The sequence below is a fragment of the Lygodium microphyllum genome, chromosome 21, assembly GCF_053477565.2.
Source record: "Lygodium microphyllum isolate KBCC chromosome 21, Lygodium_microphyllum_v1.1.10, whole genome shotgun sequence".
Lineage (NCBI taxonomy): Eukaryota > Viridiplantae > Streptophyta > Polypodiopsida > Schizaeales > Lygodiaceae > Lygodium > Lygodium microphyllum.
In genome coordinates this window covers 90,269,379-90,290,976 of record NC_141155.1, presented here as the reverse complement: position 1 = coordinate 90,290,976, position 21,598 = coordinate 90,269,379, and the positions used below count along the sequence as shown (strand labels likewise).

The following is a 21,598-nucleotide window of genomic DNA, read 5'->3' as shown; positions in this document are numbered from 1 at the left end:
GATAGAGGAAAATGAGGTGGAGCTCATTGGGGGTGTATTGCAAGAATCGTGGAGCCATCGACAAGCCTTCGATGAATAGACTACAATGAGAAGGTAAATCAATGAGTTTGCTAAACTTGTTTGAAGAGTTACAATGTCTAGGTGAGAGATAGCCATAGCCACATTACTGGAAATACTCGAAACAATAAGCGATCCATAAGCCCAGTGGTCTAGCTTGTGAGAGCGAGAATATAAGTTTTGGGTAATCCTTTCCATTTCAAGGCTAGCTTTAAGAGCAAAAGGAAATACGTTTTTTCAATGAATTTAACAACATGTTTCTTGATTTTCCTACCCTACAACATTTGATGATCTGATTCTTTGATTTGTCTCTAGAAGAGGCATAAGGAGTAGTTAGGTTTGTAATCAAACTTGATACAAGTGAGATTTAAGAGTGTGTAAAATTAGAATGGGTCTCCATTATCTTATAAATAAAAACTTTCATTAAGCCATTGTAGTGATACAATGCTATTAGGAGCTTTTAAAGTAGACACAGAGGATATTGATATATTGTATTAGATTTTCCATCAAAGATCAATACATGATGTGATTAAGGGCTAACAAGTAGGAGAGGAGCTATTTATTAAGAGATTTTGAAACTATAAGGTTGAATGGCACATAGCTCATGACTTAAAGACACTCAATTGCATGTATAATGTGTCTAAAGGAGAAAACTCTAGATATGCCTACCTATATTGCATGTCCCTAGCTACACAGTTGAGCTCAAGCAACTAGAATAGAGCCCTCTCTAGGTATGTCGAAGACCCATGCTTCAAGCTAGTTTTAGATATACCTTTGGCCAATGCTTATATAGGTACACTTCATGAACTTTGTAGAATGATTGAAAAGATAATTTATCTTTACATAGGGTTTTCTTGGAAGCTAAAAGCATTATCGACTAGATAAGATGCTATAATAAATATTGCACAAGTTTTATTTGCAATTGTTTGCATGGAGGTAATGTTGCTATTGAATCATATATTCAAAAGTCCAAGGATCGAAATCATATTCCGAATGGAGGGAAGTAATCAAACGTCGAACAAAATTCAAATTGAATATTAGCTTTCACTTTAATGAGGATGAGTAAGATCTTCATTATGACAATCTTTGTCACCTTTATGGTAGGTGGCCTAGATTTCTAGGTTTGATGTGACCACGAGAATATCACGACAATGAATTATTTACAATTGTTGATATATTTACTTACCAAAATATAATTTTTTTAAAAAATTTAAAAAATGATTTTATTTCCTAAAATATTTTATCTCTGTAGGATCACTTACAGGGCATTTTCGAGACCTCAAAACTCCCCTAATGAGAATAGACTAAAATATAATCAAAGAAGAATAGGAAAATTTCATCCATGACCTAAAAATATCCCATACTAATCTACTAAAGGTAGTCCATGCATTAGTCAATCCAAAATAAATAATAATGAACTCATAATGCCCATATCTACTATTAAAGTCATTTTTATGATATATTTTTCATCAATTCGAGGAAGCAAATACTGGTTTGTAATGGTAACTTGATATAGTACCATATAATCTCAATAAAAAGTTTGAATGGTCCATCCTTCTCTTTTTGAAATGAGACTAGTACAATCCAAGGATAATTACTTAATTGGATGAATTCTTGATGAAATTGTTTTTTGAGTTTCTCCTTCACTCTAAAAATGGGGACACAACCATTAAATATAATCAATGGGAATCCCTACATAATGTAGTTAAGAATCATGCTAATAGTGGATATGCTTGGAATAGAAAAGCCAAAGTTTGGGAAACACTAGATAAAATATTTTTTAATTGTGGGTAGCTCCTTCTTTTCATATTTCACAATTTGGTTAATACATGTATGCAAGGCTATGTAGCTACGTTGAAAATTCTCCCTCTCAAATGATCATCCAAAGCTACTGTGGGCATGGTTCATAACTTATGAAATCCTTGTCAATTTGGCCCTATGCTGTTAGGATAGCTAAGTAGTAATCTTCCCTAAGGTAAAGAAGTGCTAAATATCATTGAGAAATATATATATATATTTATTGATAAGGTACATAGGAGATATAGGGATACAATCAAGAGGGCCTTCTTCAGTCTACTCTATACTCAAATCTATCACATTTCCTAATACCTTATGTGATATTCTGACTCTTAAACACAGTTGGATCAAGACCTTGGATCATCTGGTTCTCAACATCCTCTTGAAACATATCTAATTCAACCCCTTAATCTATATGGAACTTCTCCATTCTTCTTTTGCACTTTCTTTGAAGAAGAATCTTCCCTATATTAGAGATACATAAGAAATCCTATGTCTTTTGGATCAAAAGACGTTGTTCTTGGTCCCTGTGAAAGTTGTAGTTTGTTTCACACCTAAAATCCTCATCAATAGGATAATACTTAGTAATCAAAGTTGTCCTAGGAGCATTGGTTGATTGGATCACATCAATAAAATGAACATAACTACCAATTGTGAGAAGCTTTCAAGAGCTCTCACAAATCAAAAGGGACATTCATCATATCCCTAATGTATATAAACTTGGATGAGTTTCCTATCTTCTAAAGAAAATCAAAGAGTTTATCATCACAAATGTCCTCCAATTCCTCTTGCTCCATTCCCTCAAGGGATATATTCCTCTTTGACATTCTAACCTTGCAAAAATGAACTACAAAATAGACTCAAATGAGTAAGAAAATTTAAACAATTAAGTGGGAGATGCAAACTAGAGTGCTTGACATATGAAATGTGAAAAGCCATATAGCCAGGAGAAAAGATCAGCATGAAACTTGTGTTTCATACAACATTATGCAAAATAAGTTAATTGACAATCAATTTGGATGAAACGTAAGAACAAGTCAAATAAATACAATCATGGACAAAAAATTCGTGTTTCATATGACATTGAGACAAAAAAATTAGTTGGATTGATCACTTATAGGGTCTGATTTGGTGGTGGATGTTATGTTTTTTCTTGCAATAGGGCACATGAGGACTTTGCTTCACTTTGATGGAGATACAAGAAAAGTGCATCTGGAAATGGCAATGTGAGATACTACTCTTAAAGACTTCAAAAAAGGCATTTAATAATAGAGCCATTGTTCTTGGAACTTGTGCCAAACAGAGAGCTCCTATTATTTTACTTTTTAAAAGGTACCTTTTCAAACATTATACTCTTTGGGTCTTTAAATTTTGTTTAATGAGACCACGTGTAATCAAGGACCACTATAGTTAATAATTTCAACATTTTTTAAAAAGCTAGCATAAACTCCAGCATTTTACTTTTCTAATAAAAGTCCATTTTAATCTAGCCTTTCTAGTAGAAGCTCATTTCGAATCTAGCAAACTCTCCATTTCCAACAAGAGTATCCTAGCAAGACTCAACCCTCCCAAGGCAAAACCTTCATGAAATAATAAGGTATGGTCAAAGAATCTGCTCTAACCTATCAAATGAAATGCAAATGGAGTGTTTGTAGCTCATTTCTTGGCCAACCTATCATGTTGCATACGTTGATGGTGGATGTGTGTACCTTTGTCGTGTGAAACGTGAATCTATTCACAATTAACCTTCTTCATGGAGTCCTTTTTTAGTGTTTCATACATTTGGGGTTGCTTGCTTGTTTGTGTTGCCTTTCATCATGTGAAACACAAAATGAATTGTATACTTCTTTTTGCAATTGCATTATTTTTGCATTTTATACATAGTGGATTGAAAGCTTGATTCAAACTCATTTGCAACCTCAAAACTCTCAAGGGTTTCCTCGTGCATGAATTTTTGTACATGCATGGTTACTTTATAATGTAACTAATGCTTCTAAATTGCACTTGTAATTTCTCCCTGGACATACTAAAGTCACAAACATGCATGAAAATATCTAGATCTATAATTCACATGTTTGTACATGTGCACACAACCTCAAAGGCAATGCAAAATGTGTATAGTTTGTATGATGAATGACCCAAATTATTGTGATTTGTGTGTGTAGAAATATGTTGTGGATAGGCGCCTCCACAAGCACTTTTCTAGTTTGTGCTAGCGTAGATCAGGAACATGCTTGTGAGGTGCCTCTACACAACATTGCTCACTCCTATCAAAATCCAAAATCTAGATGCCTACATTTGCATGGGTTTTGTGTTACGAAATGAAGAACAATCATAGTCATGAAACCTTAGAAATCGAAGGAAACATGTTGCTCCAATCAATTAGGAATTAAGATTATATACTTGATGTATCATTAGCATGATAAAATAGGCATTCACTTTTTCCTAGTATGTTCATCACCAATGCCTTTTCTTTGGACATGGTATTACTCATTTCAAGTTTGAATATTTGCATTTGAACTACCTCCCCTATTGGGCATTGCAATCTGCATGCGAAGAATGCCATGGAGGGGCACCTTCATGAGAACTGGTCCATGGATGTGACCCTCCATGGCATACTTCAATAGACTTGATCCAATATGGCTAAAACCTAATGCAATGTAAACTTGATACTTGTTTGTTACCTTTTGACAAGACAAATACATGGAAGATCTCACAAAGAAGCTTTGCCATAGATTTATTGGCTCAATTGATTGCTTCTCACCCTTGCACAGTTGTACTTGCCAAAATAGTTGTGGAATTTAGCATCTAGCCCAAGCAATCAAGATTATATACTTTATGTATCATCAGTACAATGAAACTAACCTTTGCTTTACTAGTATGTTCATTACAGGTGTCTTTGCTTCACACATTGTAGCTACACATATACCATAAAGGAGATATATGAGTAACTACCATTGGGTGAATCTTCACACATGCTAGTTCCTCATATACCATAGCTCATAGTATGTTCATTAAGTAGCTTAGATGCAAGTGGCAGAACGAGAGATAACAAAGATGATGACAAGGCAAAGCACCACAATACCATAAAGGGCCAATCTATTGAATGCCCCCAAATATGAGACATAGTGCGTATAAGGAAGATCAATCCATTCAATGCTTTCAATCAAATACAAAATGCAAAAGTAGGAAATTTTGAGAGGTAAAGAGGAAAATGATATATTTTAGAGGCCAGAATGTAAAAGGAGAGGTAAAATGGCATAAACATTATGTTAGAAAATTCAACAACTCACAAACACTTTTAACATTATGACGAGCATTTTGAAGGGCTTTTCAACAGTTTTATATTTTCAAAAGTTTCAATGGAAGCCATAAAAGATGTTGATATAATGAGGATGAGAAAGGCTTTCACGCAATGAAATAAAATTTCTAAGATAAAGAAACTAAATATTCATTGTCCATAAATGATTAAAAAAGAAGATTGCTTACCTGGAAATGTGCATTTGTCGTGCATCTTTGGAGGTTTGATAGGACAGATGATTACAAAAGCCTTGAATTAGCAATCCTTTGAAATTTTGATGCACACGCAATTTTAACCACTACCATGATGTCAAAGTTTTGGCAATAGTGTATCAATCATATACAACTTGATTTAAAAATGTTTGCAAATTTGGAGCAAGTTTAGGGGTTGTCATTCCTCCCCCATGGGATTGCAAATCCTCCTCGCAAGCACCACATGAGCCCCACAAACAACACAAACATCCAACGCATCATGAACACCACTACCATGAGTATCACATCCCCAAAAGTAAAAAATATAGAGCCAGCTACAAGAGTTGTAGACATTGAAAAATGTATCAAATGTTTTTATTGGTGTTTTGTTAACCTTTTTTTTCATGTGGTTTAAAAATTGGTGAAATCTAGCCTTTCCCTTACTCAGTCATATACTTAACTTGAATGACATAGCTTCATCTAGTACATAGAATATACCAACTAGAAAAAATTCTAGAATTGTTAAACAATAATAATCCCTCTAGACAATTAGATGCCACACTACATTTCTACTAGAAATATTAATGCTAAAATAGCATAATTGATAAGTGAAATGCCTATCAAAGAATGCTACAAGGCAAGCTAGCACCACATGACACATCAGCTTGATAACTGACAAACTCCTGTTGCTCTCTACCAACCCTAAGCTAGGTGACACCACGCCATGGTGGAAATACACCAACATAATCATGGTGTTGACAAGTATACCCTATAGCATGTTACATGGAAATGGTACCATATCATTAGAAATAAGTCCTACACTACCAACATAACATCTACACATGCTCTTTTGTATTTCTTAATTTTTGACTTACTTAATAAGTTGAATAATCCTTCTTATTATCATCAACCTAACATAAAATAGCTCCTACCTCATACATACCATGAATATGAAATTTCTTGGTCGAGGCAATATTGGTCCTTCACTTAATTTCTTCTTAAAAAATTAAAATGTTGTCTAGCAAACACCATTATAACTAAAAGGAGTATCCTTCCATAACGAGCTTATTAAATCTTTACAAAATAAAAAATAAAGTGGCAATAGTAATTTAGATGCCCTATGAACTCCCACAAATTCTTAAAGATTCATTTAGTGGTAGAAGCATTGTAATTTTAGCATCAAAGGTTAAAGGAATGATAAATAGATCGTGAAATGTTGTCCTTTCATCTCCAGATTGGCCACCATGATCAAGGGAATGGCAGAGGATCGAGGAAGGGGAAATAGAAAGCAAACATGGAGAAAATAACATAGGATTGATGAGAATGGGAATGATAATAATCATGAAGAAGATTAAATGCATGAGAATGGCGATGCAGATGGGAAATGCAGATGATGATGACGAATGATGATAGGAAGATGATAGCAATGCCGATGATGATCCCTCTCTCTTTGATCTCCTCTCTCCTCTCCTTTCCAATTGGTGCCTCCCTTCTTCCTCATGACCCTCTTTGAAATGGCCTCCAAAATCTCACATTCTTTTCCTTCATATTTTTTTGTATTTTCTTTTAAATTAAACTTAAAACCTTTAAACCTTACCTCCCCCCTAACCACTACTATGCAACTAGCATAAATGGGCATAGATTATTAGCAACACCATAACTAGAGGGATGATCTTAGTTAAATTATATTTGGAGATAGCTTTCAACTACTTGGAGTGATCCTTCCTTATAGAGTTTATCCAAAGATTATAAGGGCTCAAGGGAATATGCCATCATGATGAGGTCAGTGAGAGAGAGAGAGAGGGTGGTGGGTAGTCACGACTCATGGGTAATTTATAACTCCTTTTTTGTAAAACACAATATCTTTGCCACAAAGCATTGATGATCACCCTTTGTTTTGGGCTACTAGCTCATTAGGTGTTGGCATTGATGGTATGATTGGCTTTGACAATATCTTGGAAATAGTTGACTCTCAAGCACTTGAATTATCATAGAAAGATTGTGTCATTGTTGTGAGTGCTATCGATATGATACTTGAGAGCAATACCAATACTCTACTCAAATCAAAATGTAAATAATAAAGAACATGGTCACTATGACAAAAATTCACAAAAAGAATCATGGCAACTAAATATTTGAGCTACTAGCCACCTATGGAAAGGCACCATGAACGGATGGCATGGAGTAGAAGTATGATTGTCACTTATGGAATAAACTTGTAATGTCCAGCATGTAAATCCCTTGCATCATGCAAGTTAGGGTGCCATGGAGTATTTCACGTATAGCACCAGTCACAAATTTAATAGTGCTTTCATCAAGGGTTTATTAATAAGGAAATTGGAACTTAGACATTACTTTGAGGATGGCAACAATGTTATTGCATGCCACTACTATCGAAAGCTAGCCATTTGCATGGAGACATGCAAATGTGTGGTGTACTATATCATGCCACCACAATGCCAATACCAGAAGACTAATGCTTCATAATGGTCAACACTCTCATGAAGTGCAACTTGGCATATCAAAGTCAATGATTACAAAAATGAAGAAGATGGCATCAAAGGTTTTAAGTGTGGACCAGAGCATAGGGCCACAAAAGTTATAGCCGACTATAGCAAGGGACAACTATGTCTTGATTTGGGAGTGAATAAACTCTGTGATGCAACAATAAGGATATCTACATATTGATTTTTATGGGTTCATGGCAAAAAATGTATGGGCAAATTGGTTGGCTATTAAGACTACCTTTAATAGGGACCTAGAAAATGTGATGGGATGGAAGAGAGAGATCATGATTGTTTCTCTAGAAGCAAGGTCGTAATACAAAGCATACAAATAAGTTTGTAAAGAAAGAAAAGCAATAGGATTGCCTCTCCATCTGTGAGCAATGGAGGCTGGCAATGGGAATTCAAAAGAACGTGGTGGTAGAAAGGCAATATGCAAGAGTGTGGCATTCCCTCAATGGATATTTGTCTTAGTTGGTGGGATGATCGAATCGCTTATTGGAGGAGCCTCATTTCAACTCGTAATTACTCTTAACACATATGATTTCATTCTACTACAATTTGCGAGCTCCATAATACTTTGACTCATTGCCATCCTTGGCACCTATGCATGTTTCAAGGAGTGATATGGAGGCTACCTTGATGCTAAGGAAAAATCTCTTAGAGAGCATACATGGTTCATGGTTTGCTAGGGGAGGGATTCAAGAACAAGATTGCATTGTATGATGCATGTTTGTCGAACATGGCCAATGTCATGCTTCAAAGTCTAAGATAATATGTGTATACCAAGGTGTGCATCCTGATCATGGCCCAAGCATGGAATTTTTGCAATGCATTCCCAATGAGAGGAATGTCCCAAGCTCAACATAAGTTGCACATATGGTGCATGGCACAGTGGCATGGACTCCCATGTTTGCTGATACATCAAATTTACAAGGAAACGAGGGAATCACATAATGCAAGAGGAGGAAATCGATGGGTACAATAGGAACTTGCTTTCACAAGCCTAGGTTTGTCATTGAAACTAGGGGGTGACCATAAAAAGGCTACCCTCGAAAGATCTCATTTGATGCTATGAAAGGAAATAATGCCTATCCAAAGGGTGACATTACATATGGAGGCATTAAGGATGGAGAAAGAGAAACTCTACACCACACAACACTACTAGAATAGGATGTGCCAACTCCACTAATAGAGCAATTCACAATTGTGGAGCATAGCATCAATCCGGCTTTGTGGGCAATACGCAAGACTCTAGTAGGTTGAAAAGTGTATGGGACCGATTTGAGGCAAGACCAGATGTAGTAAGATACTATAAAATTGCTCACATGGTGTTTTGGCTCCAAGCTTCTTCTCAGAAAGACAACATCCGAGGAAGAGTAGCCCAAAGGCACAAATGATGTGGTTTTTTCTAAGGATGATGTAACACATACGTGTTATGTTAATAAAAACATAGTATACACCCCAAGAATCCCTCCTATTGAACGTAGATACATGTATAAATATCAAGCATAATGAGGCATGCAACTTGATGAATGCACAATTTAGAAAAGAAGCACTCACAAAAAGAGAGTAGGCTATGTGGCCATTCATGTAGATGCCACCATGCCTATTGTACCTACAAGTCTATCAATTCCTCCAACCCCAATGCCATCAAGGTCTATAAAGTGGAGGTATGAGGTTTCATGAGAGGCTACCAAAAGGGTCACAAGTGCACAAAGTATGGCTGCAAGACTTGTGAGTGAAGTTACCCTTGAGGATCTCAAACATGTTTTTTTCCATGTAGCCACAGATAGTGGTGGGTTATATGATATAAAACTTAATCCTTCTTGTACATGCCCTAAATTTAAGAAAAGAGAGTGTGTTGATAAGTCATACTATTCAGCAAACATCTATACTTTGTGTTCATAAGGGCTTTGGGCCTCCATGAAAAAGAAGGCATGCTCATACACCAACCTAAGCTTTCTAGTAGGGATGTATTGAGCATTCTTCGTCGACCTAGATTGCCTACATGTTTGTACCACCAAACTACAATTTTATCAACCAACTTTTGGTGTAAGTTCTCTTACATAACTAGTATTGTGTAGTCATGTATTTGCAAATCGCAAGATTGTGGACAATAATCTGTAATAAAACATGATGTTATAGATGTAAATCTTAATGCAAAAGTTTACTAATGATTCACGTAATTCAAAAAAGCTCTCCCAAGCAAGCTTACTAGAAAAATTTCCCCCACCATCAAGCATGGCCTAGCCCTTGCAACAAGATCTCTAAGCTCATGATCATCCCACCAAAAGTGATCAAGAATCATGATCTTGGAAGAAACCCCTCAAATTCTCTCACAAATAACTACTTGGATACAAGAGTAATTTAAAAAACAAGATTATATATGCATGATTTTGAGAATGTAAAAGCAAGGCACTACAATCCATGACCATCTGCTTGGCTAGAGATCCAACTCCATAAAACAAGATTATATATGCACGATTTTGAGAATGTAAAAGCATTCTAAACTACCAAAGCTAAGCTCTTTTTTTTTTTTTGGGTGCATTTATCCAACCACCAAGGGTTGTTGCACTAGATTTACTAATAAATATCTATACATGTTTGTACCACCAAACTACAATTTTATCAACCAACTTTTGGTGTAAGTTCTCTTACATAACTAGTATTGTGTAGTCATGACTTTGCAAATCGCAAGATTGTGGACAATAATCTGTAATAAAACATGATGTTATAGATGTAAATCTTAATGCAAAAGTTTGCTAATGATTCAAGTAATTCAAAAAATCTCTCCCAAGCAAGCTTACTAGAAAAATTTCCCCCACCATCAAGCATGGCCTAGCCCTTGCAACAAGATCTATAAGCTCATGATCATCCCACCAAAAGTGATCAAGAATTGTGATCTTGGAAGAAACTCCTTGAATTCTCTCATAAATAACTACTTGGATACAAGAGTAATCTAAAAAACTGGGGGAAGGAATAATACAAATTAGTACTTTTTTATCGCAAGCCTGATTGCCTATATAAAATCTAGCAATCTTAAACTTGAGAGACTATGGATTTATCAAAGTCAAATGTGAGCCAAGTCTCCTTGGCTCTAATGTAAAAGGAATTTTTCTATGTTGTATGCTCTCCTCCAATGATTTCAATTCATCTTACCTTTATTCTCCAAAGCCTCCACCAAAGAAATCTCTACCTACATTTAATAATTCACCCACCATAGGGAGTGACTAAGGGTGGTCCTAACATGTTTGCTAGCTTGCTAACCACTTGGGGGAAAAATGGATAGCACTTCGACATGTGCATCAACTCTCACAAAGACCCAATGTATCTCTAGGAATAGAACGCCCAAATCATGTATTAGATGTATCTATTGCTATCCTAAATGTCTAGACTCCTGTGTGTCTTGAAATTACTTATTAGTGTTACCAAATATGCGAGTTTTCCTAGATATTGACAAAATTGCAACAAAATCACTACAAGTTTGCTATCATGGAAAATTGGTTGTTCTTGTTACACCATTTTTAGAGAAGATTATATGACAATGACACTTTCCAAGTTCAACTTGTCATCTAGGTACATTCAAGGCCTATACAATAGGATCTCTAGAACCACCTAATTGGAAGTGTTTCATATTGCTAGCCTTGTTTGCAAAATAAGGACAACTCCTTGAACCTTGGAGGTTTATATGTGACCTTATTTAAAATGCTACACTTCACAAAATGGATGTATATCACCACCAATTTTGTGACCAAATTACCTGCAATTCCATTGATGTGGCAATTGATATGAACTCTAGCTTCAAGCTTCATTGCTTACATAATGTGGTTGTACATGATAAGAATCACAAGTCCTTAAGGCCTTTAGGTAATCTATTTTGAGCCCAATAGGCTCTTAGTTATCTCATTCCACTACTTATGATCCTTGAACAAATAGGCCAATAGAGGTAGTTAAATAGTGGCTAAAAACTTATTGCAAACACTATTGCAATAATGCTTAAGCCTCTTGGGACCACTGGTTCATTTAGCTAAGTTTACCTACAACAATTTTACTTATGTCAACATTGACTTGTGCCTTTTTTAGGGCATATTGGTTATAAGACCCATATTCCTTTAATAATGTTCCATGAGAATGTAACACACAAATCTAAGGAATTGAAAATGTGGGCCTTACATCGTAAATGTAAGACTAACCATAAGAAAGCCCACAAGCAAACTAACCTCTAAATGGATGATTGAACAGCTATGGAGTCTCACAAGGGTGACTTATTTTCTTGAAAGTTTTGGAGTTCAAAAATGATTTACTAACTAGTGTACCCCCAAACAAGTGCATAGAATTTTAGCGGATCCTAGAGAGTCCTCAAGAGTTTGTAGCGTTTACAAATTAGAATTCCCTTCTATTAATAGGATTCACAATGTCAATCAAGGAATTGACCAAAGCCTAGCTCTAATGCCACAATTGACGCACTAAAAGAGCTATCAATACATTAAGTTTAGTTGATTCAATACCATCCGCAAAATAGAAAATAAGCTTTATAGCAAGACAACTACGAAATAACTTATCTAATAAATGAGTAAGTCTCATGGATGAGGCTTTTTGGGGACCAACTTGATTTAACACCTCTACTTATAGTATGATCTACATGGTGATGCGTCATTCATAAATTCATTTGCAATGCTTGAACATGACCACTACATTATCATGTCATTGAGATTCCTTAGATGGCCTTTATCCACATTTCTAGTTATACACAATACACTCTTGAACACAATATTAGTGAGTTTGGGAATCTCCCAATTCCCATTTTTTGAATACTAAAAAGGTGGCACCCGAATAACATGCCCATAAGTTTCTAAAAACCATATGATGTGACCTATCATTAGAAATCACTTAAAAAATGAAATCTATTGAGCTATAGAGCGCTCGATTTGGAGTTATAGTGTTCAAGTTATGACAAATCCAAAGATTTGACCATGTGTCCCAAACTTATGGGAAATTCCCATATTCCTCAATATGGTGTTCTTGTCAAATTTTAAAGGTAAAAATGTTGAGGTATGGATGCATGGTAAAAAAGCAAGATATTGACTATACCTTGAGATAAGATGCACAAGCAAATAGAGTCATAAATTTTCACTATTTTACACCATTCATGATAGAGACTTGTAATTGTCCTCACATCACATTGTTTCTCTCTAGCATTCTCATGTCACATTTCTCCTCTCTTACATAGCACCTATCAACCTCTCATCTCATGGGTATTAGCTCCTTAGAAAGGAAAATTTATCAATTTTCCCATATTTGCTACAATAACCATTTAGAAAGTTGTAAAGGCTAATTGATGTAACACTCATGTTATACACAGGTATGCCCCATACATTGGGCATCCATGCGTACCTTACGGGAACAATAAGCATGAAACCATCTCATGATGCTTGCTTTGATTCAATGTGGAAATTCCCAACATGTAGATGTAACTTTTTAACTCTCAAATACTACTAGTTCACTTTGTGCCACATTCTTGTTTGATAAGTTCTACATGTTTTCAAAGGTGAATAGCTCACTTTTAATTGGCATATGATTATGTAAGCTTGGAGACATGTATTTCAGCTTTTAAGATGTTGGCCCTGAGGTTGCTTGTTTTATATAAAGAAAAATGCCATTTTGCAAAACATCGTATCATAGACTGGCATACTCTTACAGGCAACGAAAGGCTATAGAGTAGAAGGTACATGTGGAGCTCAAAAACTCAACATTTGCATGTCTCAAATCATGCTCTTGCTAAAGAGCCAAAGAAGCAACCCATCAGTACAGTAAATCAGCCCATAGATTACAATGCTTCACTAGCAAATGGTGATATGTTTAAGGTACTCTCTTGGCTATGAAATCAAAAGGTACAAGTATGGGAACCTTGGAAAAGGGGATACATGTGAATCAACCTCGAATGTACTGGTCAAGGGAAAAAGAAGTAAAACCTTTCTAAGAACAATTAAGCACTGATACAGGACAAGACTTTATCATGGCTAAGTATCAGATTACTTGAACTTGTGTACAATCCCTGACATACCCTCCTAAAATGAATACTAACTGCAATTAATTTGCCTTCAAAGGCTAGAAACTTTGAGAAAACTCATTCTTCGTCATTCCCTTATTGGGCTAACCTTTGTAATTTTAGTCTTCCTTTTGCATATGGCTTCGACATTGAAGGAAAATAAGGGCAATTATGTCAAAGCTTGCATTCAAGGAGGAGCTTTATTTTACCCAAAAACAAAGGGTTCATCGGTTCACGGTTCACGAGAATCACTTTTTATTTATAATTATTCCAATTCAACAAGATATTAGGCATTGTGAATAATGTAATGCCATCTCTGTTATGTAGGCATGCTTGACTAGCTTTTGGCCCCTTTTGATTTGCAAACAACAGTACCAAGAGGGCAAGCAGTATATTGGATATGGCTGTTACATTGTACTTGTAGGGACTTCATGCTCTTTTTGACCTACTTTCAAAGGAACATGCCAAAATTTTTATGGTAGCATTAAATGGCTTCATGTTTTTTGAAACAGCCCAAAGAAAATGCATCCTTCAAGAATGACAGCACCGTATGAAAGTTAATAATCAGAATCCTTTACAAGAATTGGATCTATTAACCTAATTGCCATATATCAATGACTACTTTACAACTTCGATGTTCTTGATCACTTCACAACTTGCAGTCCTGAATGTTGGTTCTTGAAGGAGCTTCCACTACCAATAATTTCCTACTCTTTACTTGCTGCTACTAGCAATGAACTCAACCAGGATGAAATGGGCCCTGTAGTGTGCCCAAAGAGGTTGGCATTGCAATGACATTGTCCCCTAAGGTACATGGATTCTTCATCAGCTCTTGATCGTGTAGTGTAGAACAAAGTGGTATCAGGCTTTTCCAAGCAATAAATTATCTCACGTTAGATAAAAGGAGGAGATACATTACTCAGTGTTTGTAGGCCTTGATGGTGGGTTCCTGAAAGCTGCCAAATCAACTGCAGTATGGGATATACTTATGACTTCAACAGTTCTCTTACTTGTTAGGCTTTAATAATTTAAGTAGACATTTCCAAAACATAGGAAAATCGCCTAACTTGCACAACCACAGATTGTGACTGCCAGTGTTGTTCATCATGAGAACAACTGAAGCAAATATGATTTCCAGGTAGATGTTCATTCAATTTTTGGTGCATACATACATACATATATATAACTTCAATAAATGAATAAATAATATACCCATGTGTGTGCACACATACACATACACATACATACATACACATACATATATTTTATGTATGCAAACATAAATACATAAGACCACACACATGCAAACACACGTGCATGCACCCACCCACACCCTCGAGGGGGCATGCACACCCACAAATTGTGTATATGTGTGTGTGTCCATGCACACATGGTGCATGTGGATGCATGCTGTTGCAGGTGTATGCAGTGCATGTGTGTGCATGCATGTGCACTCATGTGTGAAAGGTGGAGGCTTTTCTTGATTCAACCAAGACATGATAATATGCAAAGGGCCACAATACAAAGCCAAAGTTGTCCACGTTCGTAAAAAGAGAAAATATAAACATTCTCAAGCAGCAGCCTAGCATTACAAGAATGATCCAGCTTCCACTACTTTGCTTGCAGGAGCACGATGCCGTCGTTCCACATGTGATGTTGGAAACCAACCACATTTACCTCTGCACTCTCCTTCAGACCAACCCATCGGAGAAACCTAATTTCAATCCCAAAAACAATGTGATAACTTTAGGCCCTCCTCCCTCTCTTTCCCTCCCTCACTCCCTTCTGCCCTCTTTTCAGACAATAATTTTTAAATTCTAGTACTTTGTCTCTCAGGTCTCCTGGACGCTCTCCAAAATGGGGGGTCAATGCTAGGAAACACTAGTGCTCCAAAGAATGAACGAGGACATTCAGAAAATCAAGAACATGTTTGCACATCGACTGCCAAGAGTGGAAGTTGGCTAAAAACTACAAAAGACATAAAAGAGTAAAATGCTCTCATGAAGTTCAGTGCAGCATATATGGGCCTGCTTGGACAGGGATGGAATTTTATTTGTATCAAAATGACCAAAATAAATATTGAAGATCTCAACAGAAACTTTCGGACAGCCTCCACAACAAATAAAACACCAAAAAACAGTCAAAGATTATAATTCATGTATGCATATTACCCAGGTTAATAGCTTTGGCTTTTTGGTTCACCACATTCAAATGCATCTTTATCTTGGTTGTATGATTACACAGCTTCTAGGAATATGACCATGTACATAAAGCATTTTAGGTCGCACAGAATTCATCAGTTCCGCATATGTATTTTCTAGGATATATGAGCCACTTTGACAGGAAGTTTTTGGCATTTAGCCATCTGTTAACCACATTTCCCAGGTGCTTTTTGATGGGCATGTGAATGGGAGGTTCACTAGACTTAAGATACAGCTTACAGACAGAAGGTTGGGGCACTTATTTTTGCCACTTTGAGCCATGGACATGTGATTTGGATAACCCTTAAAGGTTCTTCAAGTCTGCAGGACCTTTGCTTTTGTAATAGATATAGATATTTTAAGCTTTACAAAAAGCTTTAAACAATGTTTTTGCTTTCTTTCAACAAATTGCAGTGATCATGGGGAAGAGAAGGTGCAGCAAACACACCATATTGGACATCATTAACATCAATGATTGCAAAAGCTGTTCAAGCCATCATAATCATTAAGCCAAGCACTACACAGCATAAAGCAACTCGTATCTTTTTTATCAAGCTAGAAGGCAACATTCAAGGCTTTGAAGCAGCCTGCACACTCAATATGGAGAAATCTTGGAGCTCAAGGCTCACACAGAAGCCAAATAGACCAACATACATAAACACTAGCCCCCACACTCAATATGGAGAAATCTTGGAGCTCAAGGCTCACACAGAAGCCAAATAGACCAACATACATAAACACTAGCTCCCATACACTCAGATTATCCAAGCTTTGACTCGAGCATTCATTGTATACCTTGCCTACATAAACACTAGCTCCCATACACTCAGATTATCCAAGCTTTGACTCATGTATTCATTGTATACCTTGCCTATCCTTAGAGCTTCTATGGTTTCATCTTGTTCACTTCCACCTAGATTTGAGCAAGCTCTTATTCACCTAACCAGAGGCTTACACTATTGTTTCTATTGCTCATTCCACTGCAACGGTAATGCAGCAGTGATGTAATTACTGGGGACTGGTGATAAACACTTCAAGCGTCATGAAGTGGTGCCCCCATTGAAGAGGCTTTGACAAGCTTGGTGCAGCTACAGAGGGTAGTTAGATGGCTTTGGGATGGAATTTCTAACTACTATCAAGCTGTCAGAGAAGCCAAAAGATTTGTGGGTGCTTCTCAGGTTGCTCCACAGAGCACAGACAGAGACCTTCAAAGCATTGAAGGACACTTCCAAAATATTTGTGATCAATGGATATGAGCTCTAACTCTTTCTTTGACAGTAGTTGTCCTCTACACAGCTTGTCCTTTCACATTATGGGATGGTAAACCCTGAGATGCTACAAACCCCCAGCATCTTTCCCTCATTCCTCCTAGACTGCCTTGAGAGGCTTTATAATTATGTAGTGCAGACTTTCTGCTTCAGCCATTCTTGATCATGGGTAATATAATCGGCCACACTTTATTTTGCAGAAAAGAACTACATTGACATAGATATTGATGTAATTAATCAAAGCTTCCTCGGGACATAATACAACTAGGTCTCAAAGTTTGATGGATTGCAAATTAATGAAGACCGATTCCTTTATTATGATTGATTATCTAAACCCATATAATGGTGAGCCAGGTCTCCCAACTGCCCCAAAGGCGTGACAGAAACTTAGATCCCAATTACATGCACCTAAAACCTGGCTTTGGGCACAGCACTGATGAAGTTATCAGGGTGGCTATGTCGAGGTCCAGACATGTGTACAGGGTTAAGTGCAGAACCAGATGTTGTTGGACTATAATCCTTTTCTAACCTGCCATTTTCTCAGATATATAAAACCTTTGTCTTGACAAGACTATGGATTGGGGTTTGGCAGTACTTTCTCAAGGTAGTTAGATAAGAACTTTTCTCTCTCTCTCTCTCTCTCTCTCTCTCTCTCTCTCTCTCTCTCTCTCTCTCTCACACACACACACACACACGAGGGGGAAGAGAGAGCTGTAAAAGGGGAGTGAAAAGGAGGCAGGGTGAAAAGAAGGCTGCACAAATGGAGAGAGCACGGGCCTGCACACAGAAATGGACAAGGCACAGCAGTTTCACAATAGGGGGAGTCAAGAGTGCTCTACAAGATACAATCAACAACTGCAGTGAACTGTTCTCTTTGAAGAAGACATTGGAACAAAAATGCTACTACTCCAAATTCCACTTTAACAACCCTAGACTAATCAGCAATGTAACATAACAGAACTGGTACTGGATTCAAGTAATAACTTATGAGATCAGTCATATGTTGCTGTGATTTATCAATGAGAAAATTACCTGGCGAACAACTACATAATCATCAGCAGTCAAAGACAGCTCACTCTCTGTCTCTGCTTCAAAAGAATGAATGACCTTCAAGGCAGACACAACAAGAAGTGCTCATTGTAACAGTGTTTTTTATTGTCACAAGACCATGCTATAGGAAACAACAAATGCAATTTTAACGAGGTATGAAGTAACAGACCAGTTGCTTATCCAACTTGCAGTCAGTAGTTTTGAATAGAAAGAAACAATACATCCATCCAAACATCATTGAAATATGCATTCTGCATGCAAAACACACAATGCATTCAATTGAAAAAAATGCTATGCAGCTACTTTCGAGGACAATTGTGATGGGGCTAGTAAACAAGTTTCTAGGGTTCTTATGAAAACTTATGGGGTGCAACATTATCATACATGGAATTTACGGGGTGCAACATTATCATACATGGAACTTTGAAGAGTCAGATGCTTCATGCACTTCAATCATTGTAGAACTCCATACCTAAGACTATGTGTATATTGTGCAATGATGGCATGATTTGGTATGCTAGGATAGATACTACCAACAAGGAGAAAAAGACTTCCCATACTAACAGGACTATAGAATTGTTTCAACGAAAGTCCAAGGTTTGATAATAGCTTTAAGCCAAATTCACATATCTTTGTATATGAGTGAATGCTCTAAATTATTCAAACATCACTTTGAAGATTCTCCTGATGTGTCATTCTTTTCCCAGAGAACATCTTTCAGTTAAGTAAGGTGAAGAATTGGGGCTCTTAAGTCCCAAGAAGGGGCATCTAGATCTCTGTAGATGTGAATGACATGATTATTGGACTGCTAGGAATTTATGCCAAGATTTTCAGTGGGAGAGGAGATGGACTTGGGACCTCCCTAAGCCAAACCTTGCCTCAAGTTAACGATTGGCTACCGGGGAGAAATTATAATATAGCCAAGATCCTGAAGGATAGGAGTCGCAATTGCAGTAATACGTTAGAGGACAAAGCACAAAGCAACGGCATAGAAATAGTAAGTGGAGCAAGCACACTGCATGGGAAGAGATTTGCAGCAAAATTTGACAAATCGACATGCTTCCTCCAGTTTTCTATAAAGACTAAGCAACAAGGGCAAGACACTTTTCTAGGATTGGCAGGCTCTATGTTGATGATTTGGCTTATAACAGAAGACCAATAATTGGCAGTGTTCTTTGCACCACTCTTTTGGATAATTTACCTATTCATTTTAAGAGGATCTCAAAGGGTTTTCTTCTCCCTCAAGCTCTCTCTACTCCCTCAATCTCTCAACCCTTTCTACTCCCTCAATCACTCCACCCTCCATCCTCCCGAGTCTCTACATCTTAAACTCTCCACCTCCACCCTCCCTACCCTCTGCTCTCAAGCTCTTCCTCTCTCTTCATACACCCAATCATCAATGGCACCCCCGCTTCACGAGACCTTTTTCTTGCATTGTGCCTACTTTGAGTGAGTGAAGGAGAAATCTTGCTATTCGTTGTTCACTACGAGTGTGAATGTGTACAGCTGAGCATTGATCCAATATTTTTCTGAGCATTTGAAAACGCACAAGGTAACCACTTTCATAGAAAGGGAATGCACTTCAGTGGATAGCCTTTTGATGTGAGGCAAGGCATGGGTACTGTAACTAGGTTTCTCTTTCCAATGGCTCAGAAATGCTTTAAAAGTGAATGTGACTACAGCTTCACACTAATTTGGAAGAGTGTAGCAACAAATTTTGGGCAGTTTTGTTGTCAATTAGCTCTTTTTGTGAGATCATGATAGCTAAGTAATAGAGACCTATTGTTGTGGTCTATCTATGGATATATGTGACTATTGCACAAAGACAAAATGACCAGCATAGCACAGTTGACTAAAAATGCGAATAAAGCTTGTGTGTGATGAAAGGTCATGTTACTGGATTTAAGAGTAGCAAAGATGCTTCAAAAGACTATTCTGAAGGCGGAAAGACTAAATTTGAGGGTAGCAACTTGAAACCCTCCAAAACAGGTCAACGATTTTTACCTCAAGGGGATTTTCTTGGATATGTCATTAACAGGAACTTCTTTTCTCTTCTTTTAAAAAAACTATTTTTGGAAATATAAAAGGACATGAATAACTGTGCAGTTATTGATTTTCTTTTTCCCAACCAGAAACAAACACACACAATATGTATGTATGCATACAAGATAGAGACACATCCTAAAGCGACCTAGAAGGTCTGCATCAAGATCAGACTAGTCACTTGTGGATTGCACATGCACAACAAACACGTTCCAAAAGCATGGTACTTTACACCTGCTAACAAATAAATACAAATCCATACATGCATAAAAAAGGTGCACACAAAAACGCAACATCAACAACAAACTCTTGGCCCTGGGTGAGGAGAAACGTTTTAAAAATTCTTTTGTTTAGAAATGCAGCATATATACCTCTGCCAAAAAGTACGGTGTTATATGTGTCCCTATAGGTCCTGAATTAGAGTTGCCAGAATCAATTCCATTAGGCTTAATTTCATCATATGATGGTGGAGCTGGATGTGCTTCTGGCAGAGCATTGATTGTGGATGGTGCTTCACCACGTTGACGCTCAGAAGTCATCTAATCATCATAAAAGAAGTGCAATGCAATAAGCAAGCTCAAAGCCAATTTTCACAAACAAAACAGTAGCCAATTCAAGTAAACATGAAACCCACTTGATTGTGAAGATTATCAAGAATTTCTGCAACATGCTGATGATAAGCACGTTGAGCTTCAACCTATAAAAGAACACTCAAACATTCACAGTTAATATTCCCTTCGTCCTCTTCCTCTTTCTCTCTTCATTAAGGGGGTTATAATGTACAAGTGGCCCTCTAGCTAACGAGCAAAAGCCACATCGCCACTTTAAAACCAGCAGCATATTATCATGTTTTGAACACTTAAAAGCAACATGCACCACCATGCAAAAATAGTAATAAATGGCAACACCTGTGTTGACATGATAGCCACAAAAAGACATACAGACATTAGCACATGTGCATGCAAACAGTCCAACACACACATCATATTTCAGTCAATATGCACATAGACTGTGCAGACATTCACAAGCATGACCATGCACAAAAACTCCAATGTGATGCTGTGTTTCAGGGGAAGTTAAAGGATTGTCTTATTTCTTAAAGTAGAAAATGAAGAGTGTTCCTTAATGTGAGAA

The 21,598-nt window shown here is 37.0% G+C and overlaps 1 protein-coding gene across 1 annotated transcript in view; it reads right to left on the bottom strand.

The window, feature by feature from the left end:
• Window positions 1–15,377: 15,377 nt before the first annotated feature.
• The window catches only part of LOC148018266 (SH3 domain-containing protein 2-like), a 91,540-nt gene continuing 85,319 nt past the window's right edge, over window positions 15,378–21,598 (bottom strand). Inside the window, exons 8-11 of the mRNA XM_087661194.1 lie at window positions 21,099–21,161; window positions 20,836–21,003; window positions 18,404–18,478; window positions 15,378–15,616 (exon numbers count right to left, since the gene is read on the bottom strand). Coding sequence (XP_087517320.1) covers window positions 15,491–15,616; window positions 18,404–18,478; window positions 20,836–21,003; window positions 21,099–21,161 — 432 coding nt within the window. The 3' untranslated portion in view covers window positions 15,378–15,490. The remainder of the gene's footprint in view (window positions 15,617–18,403; window positions 18,479–20,835; window positions 21,004–21,098; window positions 21,162–21,598) is intronic.